Consider the following 21,645-nt stretch of genomic DNA (forward strand, 5'->3'; position numbering starts at 1 on the left):
ACGACAAAGCGAGCTCTCACACATCGGCTCAAACAACTGCATTTTTGAGCACCCAAAACATGAGAACACCGAGAACATGAGAAGACCGATCATCAGCTCCAGAGATTCGGCTACTCAAAACTTGTCTAGATTTGTACTTCCCTTAATACAACCATTACAAGGAAAAACATCGTCTTTTGTGAAGAATTCAAGGCATTTTGTCGAACTACTAGGGTCAATTGAGGTCACACAGGAAGATCAACTAATTAGTTTCTACGTGGAAAGCCTTTACACCAACGTTCCGGTCGAAGAAGCACTCCAAATCATACAGAGAAAGCTATCCGAAGACGGGAAGCTGAAAGGGAGAACGAATCTACCTATAGAAGTAATCATGGAATTACTAGGATGCTGTGTACGAAACTGTTATTTCCAACTGAAGGACGAATTCTTTACACAAGATGAGGGACTGCCAATGGGATCGCCACTTTCACCAGTCATAGCCAACATATATATGGAGTGGTTTGAAACTCTGGCCATTGAAGAAGCCCACAAGAAACCCCGAGTCTGGTTGAGATATGTTGACGACACCTTCATAATATGGAATCATGGGAATACTGAACTAGACGCCTTCCTGAAACACATCAATAGCGTGAGACCTTTCATCACTTTCAATTCTTAGACGTTTTGGTGAAGAGGACCGACACTAAGTGGGAAACATATGTATACCGAAAACCCACTCACACGGGACAGTATCTGAACCACGAATCCAACCACCATCAATCGACCAAAAGAGGAATCATCAAGACTTTATTAGACCGTGCTTTTGGGCTCTGTAATACGAAGGAAGGTCTCGAGAAGGAACTAGAGATCATCAAAAATGATCTTCATCGGAATGGATACTCAAAAGCGATGGTAGAAAAGACTTTGGCTAGAAGACAGCAGGAGCCTCGCAAAGAAGAGAAGCCGTCACAATCAATGCTTGCACTTCCCTACATCAGAGGATTATCGGAGAGGATAAGAAGAATTGGTTCCAAATACAACATCAGAACCTGTTTCAGATCCGGTAACACTATCCGTAGCAGCCTCACGAAAACCAGGCCACCAAACGCGGACTGCGATTCCAAGAATTGCATTTACCGGATACCCTGTGAGTGCGGAAAATCCTATATTGGTGAAACTAAGAGGCCATTGAATGTTCGCATTGACGAGCACAAGAAGAACACACAGCGAGGGGAAACCAGCAAATCAGGAATAGCAGACCATGTTTGGACCCATCAACACAACATCGAGTGGTCCCAAGCTGAGATCTTGCACAAAGAGGAACATTGGTTTAGAAGAAAATTCAAGGAAGCCGCATACATGTTGTCCAACAACGTATTCAGCCAGGCCAGCGTAGAAATACGCAACATATGGAAACCCATCATCAAGCAAAAAATGGCCAACTCCCGCCAAAACGGTCATCTCCCACGGAACCAGTGAAGCTAAAAATGGAAAGCGAAAGAAAGTGAAAGAACTCGAACGACCTATAAATAGTCATCTCTCGGAGGAATCAATCCAGTCATCACCCGAAGACGATTGTAGATACTAACAATCGAAACGTCGTGAACTAACGTGACTTGGAATCTGTAAACTTTTTATTTTTATTTTCTTTTTTTCATTCCTTTATTTCTATTCTGTTTTTATTTGTTCAATTGTTATATTTCATTTCAGGTTTATTTTGCTTAATATAATTGTTATTTCCAGCTATTCATTTTTAATTATTCCTTTTCAGTTGTTTCAGGGATTTCAAATCATTTTATATAGTAGACAATGGAAGTCCGAATTAGTGAAATTAATCATGAAACATTGTCAGTCACCTTCAAACAAATGTATAGATCTTCATGGGGAATATTTTAGAAAACAAAGTGATTTTCGATTATTAATATTTGTTTTTGTTCTCTAATCCCGAAATATAAAAAGCAACCCTCGTATTCAACTCATAGGTGATGGTTTATCTCACAGCATCCTTTGGTGTTGCATTGAGAAATCTGTCTTGAAATTTTCGTATTTCTTTTATAACAAATTTCAACTTCATAAAAAAAGAAACAAGTGTTTTTTCGGGATCGTGAACTAATGTTTTGAAAATTGTTTATGTTCACGGTGAAATTTCGCGGCATTAGTTAATACTATTCATAAAATACTCATTATGTAATGAATGAGATAGAAAACATATTAAAAAAATATACCTTAAGTTTCATTTTTCTCCTTCACAGAACTCTGTTTTATGAATTCCACATCTTACAGGTATTGCATATGGCCAATTTACATGGAATCCACTTGAGAACTGGATGTCACTGCAATCCCGGAGCCTGCCAGCGATTTTTGAAACTGAAACCCAATGACGTTTTGAAACATTTTAGTGTGAGTATTGAAAAATAATTATCTATCACCCATGATAATAATAATGGAGTTTTCACAATGAACTTTATTTTGAACGCGTTTCGCTACAAGGTAATTTCATCAGCTGGACTGGTAGCTGAATCAGAATTTTTAGTCTAGGTCACAAGATCCTGTTTTTGGAACTCCTGTCCAAGGGCACCAAAAATTATGATCCAGGGCTCATTCGATTCGGAATGACCTCTATAGTTCGTTCAGTATTGTCTGAGAGTAAAAGAATGTCAAGAATGCAAACATGTCGCTACATCAAAGAAAGTAACATAGTCGTCTCAAGCAAATAGCACTGCAATTCACCCACAAAATCATTGAGATATGTCTACCCTCTATATCCCTTGAGGACGCCGCTGTCGAGCAATTAAAATAGGGATATGAATGCGAAAATACCGCCAAAAGAACCAATCGATGTTTTTACTGATTCTACGTAGATAATATTAATAGGCGTCGGAATGGGGGTATTAATACAGGGTGTAACTGAATAAGTGTAAAACATTTAAGGAGGTGATTCCTCATCGACAAAACTATAGGATCTTTCATATAAAGGAACTTCATTGGAGCATCCCATGTTAAGATACAGCCCCTTAAAAGTGGAGCATAAAATTTGTATAACATTTTTTTTCACAAGCACTGAAAAAGTTACAATATTGAAATTAACCTGACGTTTTGTACTACCAAAAAGACACTTAGCCAGTAATTTATTTGGTTTACCCCATGGTGGTTGTGAGGGGTGGAAAACGCAACCCCTAAAATTTATTTCCAATGTAACTTTTTGTCTTATTATTTGTTTTCCATTTAAAAATTCATTTCCGATAGCATACTTCATTCTAAACAAAAAATGTCTCTTGGGTTTTTTGCCCAAAATAAACCAGTTCGCAGCAAAAAATTATTTTACGAACAACTACACAGATACATCGTCATAAATGCGAACTGGATTTATTGTTATTTTGTAGTTAGTACCTGCATTAAACAATTAAAGGGTATAAACAAAACTAATTTATCAATAACAAAACACACAACATGTAGAAATCTTAGTAAATGTTCAATACGTCTACATTCAGACATTACGCATGCGTATAGACGTCGGCGCATTGAGCCACGTATTCGCTCAAATATTCCTGAAGCCTCTCTGATTACCCTGCACGCATCGATGATGCGGTTTCTTAAGTCATCTACATCGTCAACAGGAGTACGATAAACCAAATACTATAAATAGCCCCAAATAGAGAAATCGACAGGATTGAGATCCAGGGATCGAGCGGGCCAGTTCTGTGGTCCTTCTCGACCTATCTACTGATTTGCATATGTTTCAGTTGAATGCTGACGTGCTACTTGACTAATGTGTGCGGGAGCCCCATCATGCATGAGAAACATATCCCTTCTGTCGCCCAAAGGAACTTCCTCCAGCAGTACTGGATGCACTTCTCTTAAAAATTAAACATATGCCTCACCATTTAATCGAGGAGGTAGAAAATGAGGCTCAATTAAATCATCCCCAATAACTCCAAGCCACACGTTAAGAGAAAACTCTTCTTGATGGTTAGTTTCGACAATAGCGTGAGGGTTTTCATCAGCTCATATGTGGTAATTATGAAAATTAATAATCTTGTCCCGAGAAAAACTACATTTGTCTTCAGAAAGCCACAATTTCTTCTAATCATTTCCAGCATCCAATTGCAAAATTCAAGACGGTTCGGAAAGTCTCACGGTAACTGTGCCTGTACTTGTTGCAGATAAGAGTTGTTCCTTTAAAATTCGAAATACCGACATATGATCCACATTTAGCTGGAAAGCAATCTTTCTAGTACTGGTAGTAGGTTTTTCTTCAATCAAATTAAGTACTGCTTTCTCAAGCTGTGGTGTTCGTACTTCTCGATGGCGACCACAATACTGCGTTCATTTGTCGAATGAACCATATTCTCGTAATCGTTGATGAAGTTGAGCAAATATTCTATGTGAAGGATGCTGCCGTTGAGGATACATTTCAGCATATCTTCTAGAAGCTTCTAACCCATACATCTGCGACAGACCGTAAACGTAATGCATATCAGCCATTTCCTCATTTGTGTATGCCATTTTAATAACAAGTGAATTATTAAAGTAACAAATTAAGAACAGAACAACAACACACAATTAGTATTAATTCAATTTCGAAAATTCACAAACTGACAGCGTCATACCAATTTAATTGTCACTATCGCTAATAGCGACCTACTAGATAGATTAGTTTCGTATTTTCGCATTTATGACGATGTATCTCTGTAGTTGTTCGTAAAATAATCTTTTGCTGCGAACTGGTTTATTTTGGGCAAAAAACCCAAGAGACATTTTTTGTTTAGAGTGAAACAGGCTATCGGAAATAAATTTTCAAATGGTAAACAAATATTAAGACAAAAAGTTACATTGGAAATAAATTTTAGGGGTTGCGTTTTCCACCCCTTACAACCATGGGGTAAACCAAATAAATTACTGGCTAAAGGTCTTTTTGGTAGTACAAAACGTCAGGGTAATTTCAATATTGTAACTTTCTTAGTGTTTGTGAAAAAATTGTTATACAAATTTCATTTCCCCCCTTTAATGGGCTGTATCTTAACAAGAGATGCTCCAATGAAATTTCTTTATATTAAAGATCCTATCTTTTTTCGATGAGGAATCACCTCCTCAAATGTTTTACACTTATTTAGTTACACCCTGTATAAATTTTCCATTGATATATTCTGTATGATGAGAAGATAATTTAAATATGGTGAAAACTCATGTTGTTTGAATATTTTATTTTGGGAAGGACAATTTATATTTGAAATAGTTTTTCATTATTTAGAATTGTTACCTTCTACAGATCAATAAAATAATCAGAATATTGAACTTACAAATGAATTCAAATGTAGAAAGGGCAAAAAGTTACTGCATTTGATGAATTAGCATTTTGGAAAAAAAATCAAATTTGTCATTACCTTGAATTTAAAAAAATTTGCATATTGAAAGAAATATGTATCATCTGGTGACGTTTTGAAGACTCTATCAATTTTCTTTATCCAACCTATTTAAATCAAAACAATATAATTTGTAGTTATGATTCGTCTTTTCATGTAAATAAATTTGATACTATTATAATCATTGACACTGATAATATCAAATTAATCGTCGGTATGATAATGAAGATGGATAAAGTATTCGAAACATCACCAGATAAGTATACAACAAATAGAATGGATTTCCGCGGTTAGAAATTTGAACATCTGATTTCGAGTTGAACCGCGTTCAAAATTTTGCGTTTTTCGACGTTTCGGTTTCGACTTTGACATTTTTAGGAAGTAGAAAAGTGTGGCTGCACTGAGAGATACACTTTATTTATTCTTGTCGGTTTGGAAATGAAGCTTCATATTCCTTATTGAATTTTATAGTTGATTCAGAAACAATTTTATAGATTCAATGGGAATACTTACTTCGAATGAGACATTGCGATAATTTTAATCTGAAAAAAGTCTACAGGAATTCGTTGAGTGATTCTTCAGTGGATGAATCAGTTTCATTAGGATTGATGACAACTGGAATAATTTTTTCTGATAATGAGTCTATGCGATTATCCAAATCCCACATCTCTGCTTCGATTCTGATTGTTTTGTGGATACATTTTTCCCAAGCTTTCTGGTCACTGTTTCCAGAGCACTGTATAAGTATTTCTTCACTTCACACAGCTTGAAGGTCTTATTATTCCTTGCGATGAATCCTTTAACTTGAGCCCAAACCAACTCTATTAGATTCAATTCACAGTGATAAGGCGGCAACCGAAGAACCGACATTCCTTTAGCCTTCGCCATCTCATCGGTGACATACCTGACGAATTTTGACTTATGACGTTTAGCCAAGTTGAGGAGCTCCGCTTTTAATATGGTCGATTCAAAAGGAATAGCTTTCATTTGTAACCACTCGGTAATATCTGCTTTCTTCCAACACGACGTTGGCAGCTTCTCCACTCGTCTACTGTGGTAACTTGCGTTATCCATTATTATTCCGGATCCCTGCGGAAGTTTTACAAGTATGTTTTTAAATCATTCTTCGAATACTGTGGCATCCATTTCTTGATGATAATCCTCATTTTTCTTCGATTCAAACACCTTCAATCCATCTTTCACGAATCCTTCACTGTTGCCTTTGTGAGTGATGATAAGACGACGACCTTTTCCAACTGGAATTTTCAAATCAGTGAACCAACCTTCTATTACGGCTTGTCTTCTACTCTATACCTATGTTCTGATCTTGCCAAACCTTCGAGATGGTATGACCCTCATTGACCCATGTTTTATCCAAATAAAAAATTGATTTACCTAGTGCTCTGGATTTCTTTATTTCTCTTGAATAGTTTCTTCTCCATTCTACAATCCCTGATTTTTTTATTAACATGATCTTTCTATCTTGCTTTCCAAAAGTGAAATTTAGCTCATGTAATATCTTCCATAATCGAGTCCTTCTTATATCAGGAAAAAACCTGTCTTCACGAATAACTGAAAAAACTTTATTTAATGTAGGTATTTCGATTTTTATGTAAAAAGAGTGTACCTCCTAATAGAATTCTTGACTTCTTCATCGATAACCAAACACTTTCTACCAGTGGATACTTTCGGCTCGAAAAAGTTGTTGTTTTCCTTGAGTTCCTTGAGAATTCTAAAAATTGTCGATCTATTGACACCGGTCATACTCGCGCATTTTGCACTACTTCCTCCTTACTTTTTATTTCGGGCGGATATTGTATTCTTAAAGAATTATATACATTCATAACAATTGTTTTTCCATTCATATTCAATGGTGACAATTTCGGACGCTTCACGATTCACGAACAACTAGCTTCCATGTTGTATAGATGTTTATTCAACGTGCTCTCGAAGTAAACTGAAGAATATCACGAATAACCCCGCTAAAAAGCCAAGTCGGTCTTATTGATGGGTGCGATGTGTCTGTTGACAGTTTAATTGAAAGGAATATATATTTATACCGCCATTAAAATAAAACAATGTTTTTTCAATTCCCTTCAAATAAATACCCTATTTGTTGGAGAATATCTTGGTTACTACTGGACATATTTTAACATTTGTCATAGTAGATTTATTATTTTGTTTGTTATGAATGATATTTTTCAAAAAATAAATATTCTATTTTCATCGTTAAAATTAATTTATTCAATTCGTTGAGAGTAAATAATTTGAATGCAGTACGCCTATGGCACTTAAAAATATATATATATATATATATATATTAAATCTGAAGTTCTGAACACGTAACAGCATAGATAATGACATACACGGATCAAATACCCGAAAAAACCAGTTTAGCATATATATATATATATATATATATATATATATATATATATATATATATATATATATATATATATATATATATATATATATATATATATATATATATATATATATATATATATATATATATATATATATATATATATATATATATATATATATATATATATACCGGGTGTCCCACATTTTATGTGACAGGCAATATCTGGTTTGTTGAAGGAGATACACAAAAATGTTTCATACAAAAGTTTTAGGAGTTCATGAGAGCTATATTTTGATATAATTTTTAAATATACAGGGTGTTTGGTGTAGGTGCTACAGAACAAAATTCCATTTTTTTAAAATAGAACGCTCTGTATATCATTACATATTCAGATGCTACGTTAAATTCTGATATCATTTCATGTTTGGTTTTTGAAATTCGGTTACGGCGTTGTTGAGTTATTGCACTTTTCCTTAAATATAAAGTTTCAAAAAAACTTATTTACTCATACACGAATCCAGTCTATATCTTTTATTAGACTACTACTGAATACAAACCATTATTCTCACCTCTACGATACGATATCGATATCAGTTGAATATAATATTGAAATTCTTGAGAATGTGACTAACTTGAGGGTGAATTGCTTTATATTGCACAATTTCATCAAGTAGCTTATGCTTGTTGATGCCATAGTAACAAATGTTGTTGAATTGTATCTATTTGTCAGTTCGATTCAGTGATTCTTTGCAAAACAGTAACTGTGTTCTTTGTGCGAAAACTCCAGTATGCCTTTCGCGTTTAGTCCAAGTGATTGCATTGATATGTTATTAATTTTTGGGGAATGTCTGAAAAATTGCCGTCAAGCACAACGTCTATACCAAGAACGTTTTCCAGACAGACCCATTCCGTCACGAATGACTTTCTCGAGAGTTGTAGAAAAATTGCGAACTGGGTCATTTCCTTCTACTGTAAAGCATCGTCATCATACAAGATCTGTTAGAACTGAAGATTTAGAGATCAATGTGTTGGCTTATATTATTATTCATCCACGTGTTTCTATCCGTACTCTTGCAGAAGAAGTCGGTGTGAGTAAATCTAATGTACAGAGAATTCTGAAAGAAAATAAATACCACCCATTCAAAATTCAGTTGGTACAAGGTTTGAAACCCACGGACTTTGAACGACGACTTGAATTCATTGCTTGTATTCAGGTTATATTACATGAAAGTCCTTACATATTCAGTCAAATTTTGTGGAGCGATGAATCGCGATTCCACAATAATGGAGTTGTGAATCGTCACTATTGGTCTCAAGAAAATCCCCACTGGGTCCGCGAAAGTAATTTTCAAACTACTTGGGGTATTAATGTATGGTGTGGATTGTTCAATGGCCGCATCATAGGACCTTACTTTTTCAATGAAAATCTCAATGGATTGCGATATTTACATTTTCTAGAAAATGATTTGATCCAGTTGATGGAAGATATTCCCATAGCAGAACGACAAGGAATTTGGTGGCAACAAGATGGTGCTCCTCCTCACAATTCACAGGTTGTTACTGAATATCTGGATAGAACGTACCCAAATAGATGGATTGGTAATAAGGGTCCAATTCGGTGGCCGGCTCGTTCCCCAGATTTATCACCGCATGATTTTTACCTATGGAGTTATTCAAAAGATATTGTTTTCACTACTCCCCCTTTGAATGTGGATGATCTGAAAATGAAAATTCGACTAGCGTGCAGTGATATTACGCCTAATATTATAAGAGCGACTTGTACGAGAGAAATGATTCGACGTTTCGAAGCCTGTATAATATCTAATGGGCATCACTTTGAACAATTTTCATGACTTATTTCTAGGTACCTACCATTCTTATGAAATGATTCATCAAGTTATATTATTTACATTGTTATTAATTAAAGATTTGTTTTCGAATACACCTCTTTCAATTTCGCAATTGTTTCATATTCAAAATGATTCCTGACTGAATTCTACAACTCAAAATTGAAACCATTACTTCGAACACCCAAAATTTTGACTAATTTTCATGTGATCTGATGCAGAGAGAATAATTGTATGAGATATTTTTAAAAATAATAGTCGTTCTCAAGACTTTACATTTTAAGCAATAACTCAACAACGCCGTAACCGAATTTCAAAAACCAAACATGAAATGATATCAAAATTTAACGTAGCATCTGAATATGTAATGATATACAGGGCGTTCTATTTTAAAAAATGGAATTTTGGTCTGTAGCACCTACACCAAACACCATGTATATTTAAAAATTATATCAAAATATAGCTCTCATGAACTCCTAAAACTTTTGTAGAAAACATTTTTGTGTATCTCTTTCAACAGACCAGATATTGCCTGTCACATAAAATGTGGGACACCCGGTATATATATATATATATATATATATATATATATATATATATATATATATATATATATGTATATATATATATATGTATATATATATATGTATATATATATATATATATGTATGTATATATAGATAGATTTACTGCTGTAGTCTCTCTAATTTCTGAACAGATTATAGCAACTTTCAAGGGGGTCTCGAAAAAATTGCAAAAATTATAAACAATTCAGTAAAAAAAGGGGGTTTGGTTGTTCACAAATATCTCGGAAAATATTAAACATATCCGAAATTTGAAAAAAATCCTTGGACAGGAGAAACTTTCCTGAAAGAAAGTCCCACCTCACGTCCTGCATGCGCTGACCGATACGGACCTTTAAACAATAAAAATTATTGTAACCCATTGAATATCATTATTGAGAAAAAAAAAACATATACTTTCTATAAACTTGAATAAACAAAAATCCATTAAAAAAAATTCCCATGATTATTTTATCAGATATACCCACTTTAGTTAATGAACTAATTTTCACAAGTTTTAAATTAACATAAAAACCCTGATAATTTTAAAATCTCAAATTCTGTTCACTACTTCTAGCTTTTCTTGAAAGCCTTCGAAAAAGATTCCCATTGGTAAAATTGAAAAATTATGATTTTCCGCTTTGTTAGTTTGAAAAACTAAAAAACACGTTTTTAAAGAACATACAAAGCGCCCACGCTTTTTTCACAATGGTACTATTATTTTCCGTTCTTTACTGTTGTAAGCTTATTTAAAAAAATATTTTCAACTTTTTAGTGCGATGTTTTCTAAAAGCGTGTTTTTTAGTTTTTTAAACTATATTCATTTTTCATATTTTTTAGTTTCGTATGCTATAAAAGTATGTTTTTTAGTCTTCTTAAACTATGAAAAAGTAAATGAAAATTTTTCTGTTTTTTACCACTTTTATTTGTAACTAACGTTACTGCAGTTTCGTCCTATAAGGACATTCTCAAACTTATACAATAAACTAACAATGATTCATTACATTCGCCAAAATATACCATTCAGGTACTTGATTGAGTACCTGAATTTACAGTTCACAATGCGGATGTGCCAATTTAAAAACTGGAGAGTAAATTAAATCGATTTGATCATTTAACAGGTTGCATCCGCAATGTTTATGCTTGTGAATTTCCAAGGATTCTAAATAACTGAGTTTGCAACACTTTCTTGCATAGTGCAGAATTTCCGTATCGTTCAGATTCGGAAACTTATGGTTGCATACCAAGGAATGGTTTTTTTTCCTAGTCTGAAGGACCTTTCATGTTCAGCATACCGTTTTTCGAAATTTCGGCCGAGTTGTCCCACATAAACACTATTACACTCCGGACACTTAAGCTTATAAACTCCAGATTTTTCCAACTTGTCGACCTTATCTTTGGCATTGAAACTTCCACATTGCTACTTCCACATTGTTTTTTCTGAAGAAACCTGCCATTATTTCTGTTCTTTTTCCAAAATATGTTAGCGTTACCCATTTCTTGATTTCTGGTTGTTTGACCTGAGGATATATTAATCTGTGAGTGAATTTCTGGCTTTGTTTCCTGACTAACTTCTGGATAGTATCTGCTTTGAAACCATTATTATGACCTATCTGTGTAATTGTATCAATTTGCCTAGCTAGATTGTCTGCAGATAAAGGCATTGAGAATGCTCTGTGCAACAATGAGTTGTAGGCTGCTAATTTATGACTGTCTGGATGGAAAGAATCGTTTGTTATGGTGATGTCTGTATAGCTAGGTTTTTTAAAAACATTGAACTCAAATTTGTTCTGATGGTGTGTAATGGCCAGGTCTAAGAAATGTATCTGTTTCTCTATCTCTGTTTCGAGTGTGAACTAAATGTTGCTATTGAGATTGTTCATGAATGTCATAAATTGGTTCAGCTGTCGTGTAGTACCTCTGAAACAGGCAAGAATATCGTCTACATATCTGTACCAAAAATGGATGTTTTTTACCCAGGTCGGAGTTTACTATAGTGGTCTCCAAGTTGTTCATAAATATGTCTGCTAAACGCGGACTAAGGGGTGAGCCCATTGGTAAACCTGGACTGGACTCGTCAACATATGGGCTCAAAACCAAATGGTCTCAGCAACTGAGCATCTCAGTGATTGAGGAGTGTTCAGCAAAACGATGATCCATCCATCCAAATCTGCTGCCTTTCGCATTAAAAAAAAAATGGAAACTTGGGAACCAGGAAGCTCCAAAAGTACGTCCCGAAACAAAGACCCTGTGGAATAGGTACTTACATTTTACTACCCATTTCATGTTTATTATTTTGCATGAACGGAAGGAATTTGAAATTGTCATTCCGATATAGAATGGTTTTTCTTAAAACATTTTTTTTACATACCTCTTGACTCTAGAGGGATTTCAAACCACGATAGGTCTTCAAACAAATAAACGAATGGAATATTGCCTGTACTTGATAGACATATCATCAAACACCAAAAATAGAGCAGATTAATATGAGGTCTGTTCCTCTCAACAGATACTGCACGACTTTTCATTTTTCCACAATCTCATAAAAATGGCAATCTTCAAAACTGTTTTTGTTGAACAAAAAACTAACTTGAACTCTAAAACCTTCGGATTTAGTTGAAACTTTGCCCAACGTACAGAAGTGTAATATCCATCTCTCTTCAATACATGTCAGAATGAGTACAGAATAAGTACAAGGTTATAAACAATTAAAGGTCGCACCATGGAAATTGGATGAACGGGATTGGATGATTTCATACTGACGCAAGAGCAGAGGACGGTATAGAAATGTTAACTGAATTGGGTCAACCTTGAAGGTAAATATCCTGTGACTCAAATGTAAACAATGAACACCACTCCGGAAAGATTACTTGAGATTCAGTAAGATCATGAACATCAAATGTTACGATTATCACAACAATACAAAGAAATGAACAATTATATACATGGTATAATACATCAGGTGAGTGAGATAGTATAGCACTAAACAAATTCATCAAATGAAGGTAATTACGATTGAATTATAAAAACATTTCTTTTCATTACAGAAAATGGTTTAGACTCTGCATATGAAATACAGAAAGCTAAATTTATGTGTACTTCCAGGAGACAGCAGGTAAGCTCTAGAATATCATTCAATTGAAGAATTGATAAATGAATTTTGATCTTATTTTAGGTTATCACAACACTCTACTAGTAGGAAGTAGATTCATCAAGGGAAACATAGTGACACTGTATCAATTCACAAATAAAGCTATAAATTTTATGTTGTTGAATTTTATCTCATGGTATTGAATAGTTCACATATCAAGAAAAGAAAACAAATAGCATTTCATTTTTATATTATTTTAAATTTAAATGCTACAGCATGCAACCACAAGTTTCCGAATATAAACGATACGAAAATTCTGCACTATGTAAGGAAGTGTTGCAAACTCGATTATTTAGAATCCTTGCAAATTCACAAGCATAAACATTGCGGGTGCAACCTGTTAAATGATCATATCGATTTAATTTACTCTCTCTCTGTAAATGCAGGTACTCAATGAAGTACCTGAATGGTATATATTGGCGAATGTAATGAATCATTGTTAGTTTATTGTATAAGTTTGAGAATGTCCGTATAGGACGAAACTGCAGTAACGTTAGTTCCAATTAAAAGTGGTAAAAAACATAGAAAAATTTTCATTTATCTTTTCATTATGGTCTCCTACCACGTAGTAACGACTACATCCATCAATTTATCCTTAAACTATATTTATTTCATCTATACTTTGGGATCAATCAGCCGTATATTGTTTAGAAGAATGACTATTGATATTTTCCGATACCGGAGAGGGAGCCTGAAAATCAGCTACCGAGCCCAAGGCGTACAGCGTCATCCGGCCGCGAATAGATCAAGCAATAATTTCGATATTTCAAGGAATTACGTACAGCGTCATCTGCCCGCGAATAGATCAAGCAATAATGTCGATTTCTGTAAAATACAGATCCAGTGTTTGAGAGTTACAAACAAACATACATACGTGTGAAGCTAATAAAAGCGTGTTAATGATAACTTTTTTCAAAGCTCTTATTTTCATAAAAATGTCGGTCGTTTTATTAGAGAAGAACCTCAAATGAGTCTACAAATTCTCAGAAACTGTACTCAGTTTTCTTTTTATTGTGAAACTAGAAAAACGATTGAGATATTTTGATTTTCTTCTTCAAAATATATATTCTCGTTCTCGATGTTGTGACTTGCAAAAGTACCGACTCCATTCTGGTTAGACAGGGATACGACTTTAATTCGACAAAATATTATATTTCAGTCAGGACATGTTTGCGGAGATCAAAATGATTTGATTGATGGTTATCCGACTGGAACTATAAGATTATCCTTCGGATATATGTCAACGAAAGAAGATTGCGACACATTTCTGAAAATGATAGAGTCCTGTTTTGTATCACATCCAATCATAAGAAAAATGCCTTCGCACTGGAATCAACTAGAAGATCGATCCAGAAAACTGTTTTATAGTAACGGGAAAAAATTAACAGACAAAAAAGTTGATATCGTGTTTCCCATAACACCAGAAACAGTTCATGATAAGAATAACCCTTATCGAGATATTCGAGGAAGTCTGGAACATATTTTCCTGTACCCCATCAAGTCTTGTGGCGCATATCAAGTCGCACGGAATTGGATTATCACTCCAAAAGGGTTGAAATATGATCGGGAATGGATGATTATAAACTCGGCTGGTATATGTCTCACACAAAAACAAAACAAAAAGTTATGTTTGCTGAAACCAGTTATTGATTTGAAGAAGAATTTGCTGGTACTACAATTTAAAGGTGAGTTGCCGTGATTTGGTAAATATATGACATATTGTTTTATTCATCATATGATTGTACTTTTACTTTTCAAGACTTCAAGATGTTCCAACTGATATTTTTCCTAATATATACTCTTGTTTGAAGGTGGCTGACAATGTTTCGTAGTGTATTTCATCAGTTCGGACTTCCATTGTCTAATATGATATAAATTGCTTTGAAATCCGTGAAAGAATCTGTAAAAAAAGATTAGCTGAAAAAAAATACCAATTTTTATTAAGGAAAACACTGAAATTATATTCTATCCATTCCCAATTGGAACGGCAATAAAAATAAGAGTACAGTCATTCTATCTATTACACAAGACAAATAGAATACAACAATAATGACTCAAAAAAATTATGGAATGTGGTGAAAAAACTCACCAAGAGTGATAAAACTCAAAGAAGTATTGACGTTATTAAAGATAGTACTGGTAACCTCATCACCGATAAAAAAGATATTACCAACGAATTCATCCATTGGAAAAACATTAGCAAACAAAATAAACAAAACAGCAACCTATACACCAGTAGAAAAGAATGTATGCAACTCCTTGGTTCTTCTTCCAATAGACTCAAATGAGCTCTACAACATAATCCAAAGTCTGAAAATTAAAAAAGCTACTGGTAAAGATAACATCAGATCAGAAACCATCAAATCAATAGCAAACCATATTCTCAAACCATTAAAATACTTAATAAATAGTTGTTTCGAAACTAGTATATGGCCGTCAGACTTTAAAGAGTCACTCATAATTCCTTTATACAAAAAAGGGGACCACACCATAATCACAAACTACAGACCTATTTCTCTTATAATACACATTTCCAAATTTTTTAAAAAAGCTATAAAAATCGTTTAACTTCATTCTTGAATAAATATAATATAATTTCTAAACATCAATTTGGCTTTCAAGAAAAGAAATCCACCGAAGACGCAATAATAACTTCAATGTCTAAAATAACCACAGTACTTAATGATAGCAAACCGTGTCTCTGCGTATTTATAGACCTTTCCAAAGCATTCGACACGGTTCATCACGGTTTGCTTTTGAGATCGCTTGAAAACATAGGTGTAAGAGGACAGAGCCTGAAGCTCTTCGAAAGTTACCTCTCAAATAGATATCAACGAGTGAAACTCGACCAAGTTGTCAGCGAAACGAGAAAAATTGAATACGGAATACCACAAGGTACTGTCTTAGGACCCATTCTTTTCAATATATACGTGAACGAACTATACTCTCTTCAAAGTGATGGATCCATTCTTGGTTTCGCTGATGATACAGCAATACTTTATACTGCTGATACCTGGGAAGCACTCAAAGAAAAAACTCAAAATGACTTTGGTAAAATAAAAACATTTTTGAGTAGTAAACTGCTTACAGTGAACTTAGAAAAAACAAACTACGTCCCTTTCAGCTGTAACAAAACTGGTTTACCCATATTTAATAACTTAACAGTGAACATATATGACAGGCCATGCCTTATCTTGCCTCTCAATGAAATTAAATATCTGGTAGTCATAATCGACTCACACTTAAGATGGGATTCTCATATAAAATATATTATCAATAAACTACAGACTATTCTCTATAGATTCAAATATCTCAAAAAGATATTACCAACAACACCTACTAAAAATACTATACCACGCACTAGTGGAAAGTCATCTTAGGTATGGAATACTAGGATGGGAAGCTGCAGCAAAAACCTACTTACATCTTCTAGAAATAAGCCAAAAACGGTTTCTTAAGCTCATTTTCTCAAAAGATCGACTATACAACTCAGATCAACTGTACCTGGAAGCAAACATCATGGACACTAGACAGCTATATTTTTTCCTTACACTCATAAAATATCACTCCACACAAACACCAGTTCTCACTACTCATCCATACTATACACGAAATCGAAACCAATACCCAGTTCCCTATATGATGAAAACAACAACACAACGTTATTTTCAATAGTTAGCACCAAAATTATTTAATAAATTACCTGAACGGTTAAAAATATTGATATATCTGCCTCAATTCAAAAATGCATTAAAGAAGTTCATTTTTGAGAATCCAAGGCAATTAGTTCATCACTTTTTCGATGATCATGTTTACTAAACAAATCCTGAACCCTAGTATGTTGTTGTGTACTGCTCACATGAATGAGAGCTTTATTGTCATCCTCACTAATACTACTATGTTTTTACTTTAACATTGTTCATTCTTCTGCGTAACTATTCCATCATTCGCATTCCTTTTAAACATTATCACATTTTACTGCTAAACAAGTGCAACAACATTACCGCTCATTAGCTTCATCCATATGTTTCGTAGGATAACACTTTTGTATCACAATTATTATTACTTACATAAATAGAGAGGAACTTTATAATTACTCTGATTATTATTTTATATACTATGTATTTGTTTATAAATTTTTCTATTGTTAAGTACTTGTATATGTATGTTATAGTTATCCGTATTTTTAGGTATTGTATGGCGAAACAAGTGCAATAGCACTTATCTCTCATCGGCTTTATTCACTTCATTTTATTGTGAGGCATTTCTTTGTATTATGCAAAATTGAATAAAGAGTATTATTATTCCCGTCAATTCCTGCCTCGACCAGATATTTTACTCGAGAGAATTTATCTGGTTGAAGCTGGGATGATTCTGCAACCGTGTTAGGAATCACACGTTAAAAGGTAAGACCTCGTTAGTCCTTAGCTCGCATAAGTTTCTAACGTCTGAGAGTTGTCGTTCGTATGGGGGCGACAGCTGATTAACGGAAAAACATTTTTTTTTTAACATTTCTTGCCTGTGGCCCCTAGTCGCCCAGATAGTTAGTGAACGTGCTATCAAGTGTAGTTGAAAAATAAAGACTTGGCTAGATGGACTGGCTGAATACTAATTTTTTGTCCGTTTCACAATATTTCTTCATCAGTGCCGTGTGTTCGTGGGGTTAGGTGAGGTAGTGAGTAGTTTTGCAAACCGATTTTTGAGAACTTTTTCTAGAGATCAATTACCCTAACACCACACTAATATTTTTGCACTCGACGCGCGTTTCGCTAACAAGGTTAGTATCTTCAGAAGAAGCAAATTGATACTGAATCTAAAGACAAGGGTTAGCTGTTTATATACCTAAAGTTTTTTGGTCCGATCTGGACTTTGTTTGTTAAATGATGATTATCCTAATTGATTTTTCGGTAATTAACTAGTGGAACCACTACCTGCAAATTATTTTGTCAACAATAGATTGAAAAGCGGACAAATATATATAGTGGGATCGCCACTTTCACCGATTATAGCTAATATATATGGAGTTGTTTGAAACTCTGGCCATTGAAGAAGCTCACAAGAAGCCCCAAGTCTGGTTGAGATACGTAGACGACACCTACATAATATGGAACCATGGGAATGCAGAACTAGACAAATTCCTGAACCACATCAACAACGTAAGTCCTTCCATCACTTCCACAATGGAGAAGGAAGTCCACAACGGATTGCAGTAACGGTGAAGAGGACCGACACTAAATGAGAAACATCTGTATCGGAAACCTAATCATTCAGGACAGTATCTGAACCAGAAATCCAACCACCATCAATCGACTAAGAGAGGAATCATCAAGACTCTACTAGACCGTGCTTTTGGGCTCTGTAATACAAAGAAAGGTCTCGAAAAGAAACTAGGCATCATCAAAATTGACCTTCAACGGAATGGTTACTCCAGAGTGATGGTAAAACAGGCTTTAGTTAGAAGACAGCAAGAGCTCCACAAGGAACAGAAGCCGTCACAACCAGTACTTGTACATCCCTACATCAGAGGATTATCGGAAAGGATAAAAAGGATTGGGTCCAAGTATAAAATCAGGACTTGCTTCAGATCTGGGAACACTATCCGTAGAAGCCTCACAAAAACCAGGCCACCAAACGCGGACTGCGATTCCAAGAATTGCATTTACCGGATACCCTGCGAGTGCGGAGAAACATACATCGGTGAAACTAAGAGGTCATTGAAAGTTCGCATTGCTGAGCACAAGAAACACACACAGCGAGGAGAAACCAGCGAATCCAGAATAGCAGAGCATGTTTGGACTCATCAACCTAATATCAAATGGGCTCAAGCTGAAATCATCCACAAAGAGGAACAGTGGTTTAGGAAAAAATTCAAGGAAGCCGCGTATATGTTGTCCAACAACGCATTTAGTCAAGCTAAAAAGGTAAGACCTCGTTAATCCTTAGCTCGCACAAGTTTCGACTTCTGAGGGTTGTCGTTCGTAGGGGTGCGACAGCTGGTTAACGGAAAAACAGATTTTAAACAGAACAGATTTTAAACAGATATGGAAACCTCTTATCAAGCAAAAAACGACCAACTCCTTCCAAACGGTCATCTCCCGCTAAAATCAATGAAGTGGAAAGAGGAAAGAGGGAGTAGGTGCAAGGTGAAAGCACCCGAAAGACCTATAAATAGTCAGATCTCGCCAAATGCCTTGGCATCATTTTAAATCTCCAGCTAAATTAGAGGCAACATATTTTTCAACTGAATAAAAAGTTGTCTTTGCTTTGCTCTTTGCTGGTTTGCTCGTAGAACTCTTAAAGTACAAGACTCAGACAGTAAAAATTTGAAAATAGTTTACTCGAACATCGCAACCATACACACTCATATACAGGGTGTTCCTTTAAAACATGCTAATATTTAAGGAGGTAATTCTTAGACCCATTTTGAGAAAAAACTTCCTATGGACGTATGTCCTAAACTCCTTAACTTTTGAGATACAGGGTGGCAAAGTTTTCAAAAATAATCAGTTTTTTAATAATAACTGAGATAATTTTGTAGACATCTTTGGCATATTTGGTACATATATTCCATGCCTCAAGGCGCATTTTCTGATGTACAATTTTCATAATTTTCTCTGCCAGTGGCGTACGTACGAGTTTTGAAATGTATATTTTTGGCGAAAAAAATACTACGCCACTGCTTTATCTTGAATTAAAAATTATTTTTAAAATCTCCATACATTTTTGAGTACATTTGATTTGCTGGGTTTTCTTTGTCCGACGCATGGTTTTCGCTCAAAAAATTAAAAATCGCTTTACTTACGGATAAATTCCTTAAAAATCTGATGCGGTATCGTGCATCGACTGAAAGCAAACTAAGAGATCAGATTTGTTGCAAAATAATTGAGGATCTAAAAGGGATTTGTTTGTTGTCAGATGCACTGTTCTCAATTAAAATTACGTCATAACGTAGCACCGCTTAATAATTTTTGAAAACATATCGACAAACTCCATAATTCCAAGAGGTGCAGTAAATAAATTCTGCTACACGTCATTTATTCCAGGATAACTAAATTTATGTTTTCAAAAATTATGATTTAATTTAAAGATTAAAAGCATAAAAAATAGCGTACCCACCATAGCAATAAAAACGAATTCTCTGTATGTACAAACGTCAGTAGCTAATATTGATGTTGGTTTAAAGCAAGGTGTTGGTGTTAAAAACTGTCACAGCGCGTTTTGATTGATTTTGAAGTGTTATTGAAGTTATTTTGGTAGTCCGCTGTTTTTCTGAATATCAGTAAATATGGTAAATTATACGAATGCGGAAATGGCGCAAATGCATTACGTATATGGCCTTGCCGATGGTAGTGCAACAGAAGCCAGGCGCCTTTATCAGGAAAGATATCCTAATCGTGCCTTACCAAATAGCCGAACCTTTTCAAATATTCATCGTCGACTTGGGGAAGCTGGTAGTTTCAAGAAAGGGACTCCGGAAGGTAGACCTCGTGTAGTAAGAACTCCTGAAATTGAGGAATTGTTTGGCGTATTTTGGTTGATTTTTTGTTACACCCATACCATATTTCAAAAGTGCAGGCATTACTCCCCAGAGATTTTCCACAGCGTGTGAACTTCAGTCAGTGGTATCTACAAAGTATTGCACTAAATCCGCAGTTTGAGACACAAATTTTGTTCACAGACGAAGCAAATTTTTCTCGGAATGCCATTCAAAATTTCCATAACAGTCATGTGTGGGCTGAAGAAAATCCCCATGCAATAACCGAAACCCATTTCCAACACCAATTTTCAGTTAATGTATGGGCAGGAATTATAGGTGATCATCTAATAGGCCCATTTTTTCTACCAGGGAGCTTTGATGGTCGTTCTTATTTACACTTTCTCGAAGAAGACCTACCTGGGTTATTGGAAGATGTGCCACTTGCGTTAAGGAATCGAATATGGTACAAGCACGATGGCGCCCCTGCTCATTTCAGTGTAATTGTCCGAAACCATTTAAATACAGTTTATCCTAATCGTTGGATAGGTCGCGGAGGACCTCAGCAATGGCCAGCAAGATCCCCCGATCTCAACAGTTTAGATTTTTTTTACGGGGTCACCTTAAAACTCTTGTGTATAAAACTCCCGTTAATACTTTAGAAGATTTAACAGAGCGAATAGTTGCCTCGTGTGAAACTATACGAAATACGCCGGGAATATTTGAACGGGTGCGTAATTCCATGCGTAGAAGGGCGGAAGCATGCATACTAAGTGCAGGTGGCCACTTCCAACAATTTTTACAATCAGTTTTGGTATTATTACTAATTAACAAATTTGTGCTATTCGTTTAGACTTACTGTCACAAAATAAAATAAAACTCGTTTTTGTGAAAAAT

General features: G+C 34.9%; 1 protein-coding gene and 1 long non-coding RNA gene across 3 annotated transcripts in view; both read left to right on the forward strand.

Moving 5' to 3' along the window:
• The window catches only part of mal (molybdenum cofactor sulfurase), an 83,300-nt gene that overhangs the window by 41,491 nt on the left and 20,164 nt on the right, over positions 1 to 21,645 (forward strand). For both annotated transcript variants that reach the window (XM_074179381.1, XM_074179384.1), the window contains 2 exons: positions 2,263 to 2,379; positions 14,434 to 14,959. In XM_074179381.1, coding sequence (XP_074035482.1) covers positions 2,263 to 2,379; positions 14,434 to 14,959 — 643 coding nt within the window. The remainder of the gene's footprint in view (positions 1 to 2,262; positions 2,380 to 14,433; positions 14,960 to 21,645) is intronic.
• Positions 11,553 to 13,388, forward strand: LOC141484388 (uncharacterized). The gene is made up of 3 exons (XR_012466615.1): positions 11,553 to 13,085; positions 13,171 to 13,238; positions 13,299 to 13,388. It is a non-coding gene; the product is annotated as an uncharacterized lncRNA (long non-coding RNA).

Source organism: Leptinotarsa decemlineata, unplaced genomic scaffold, assembly GCF_025532065.1.
Source record: "Leptinotarsa decemlineata unplaced genomic scaffold, Ldec_3_MD MMD2_P_RNA_scaffold_14, whole genome shotgun sequence".
Lineage (NCBI taxonomy): Eukaryota > Metazoa > Arthropoda > Insecta > Coleoptera > Chrysomelidae > Leptinotarsa > Leptinotarsa decemlineata.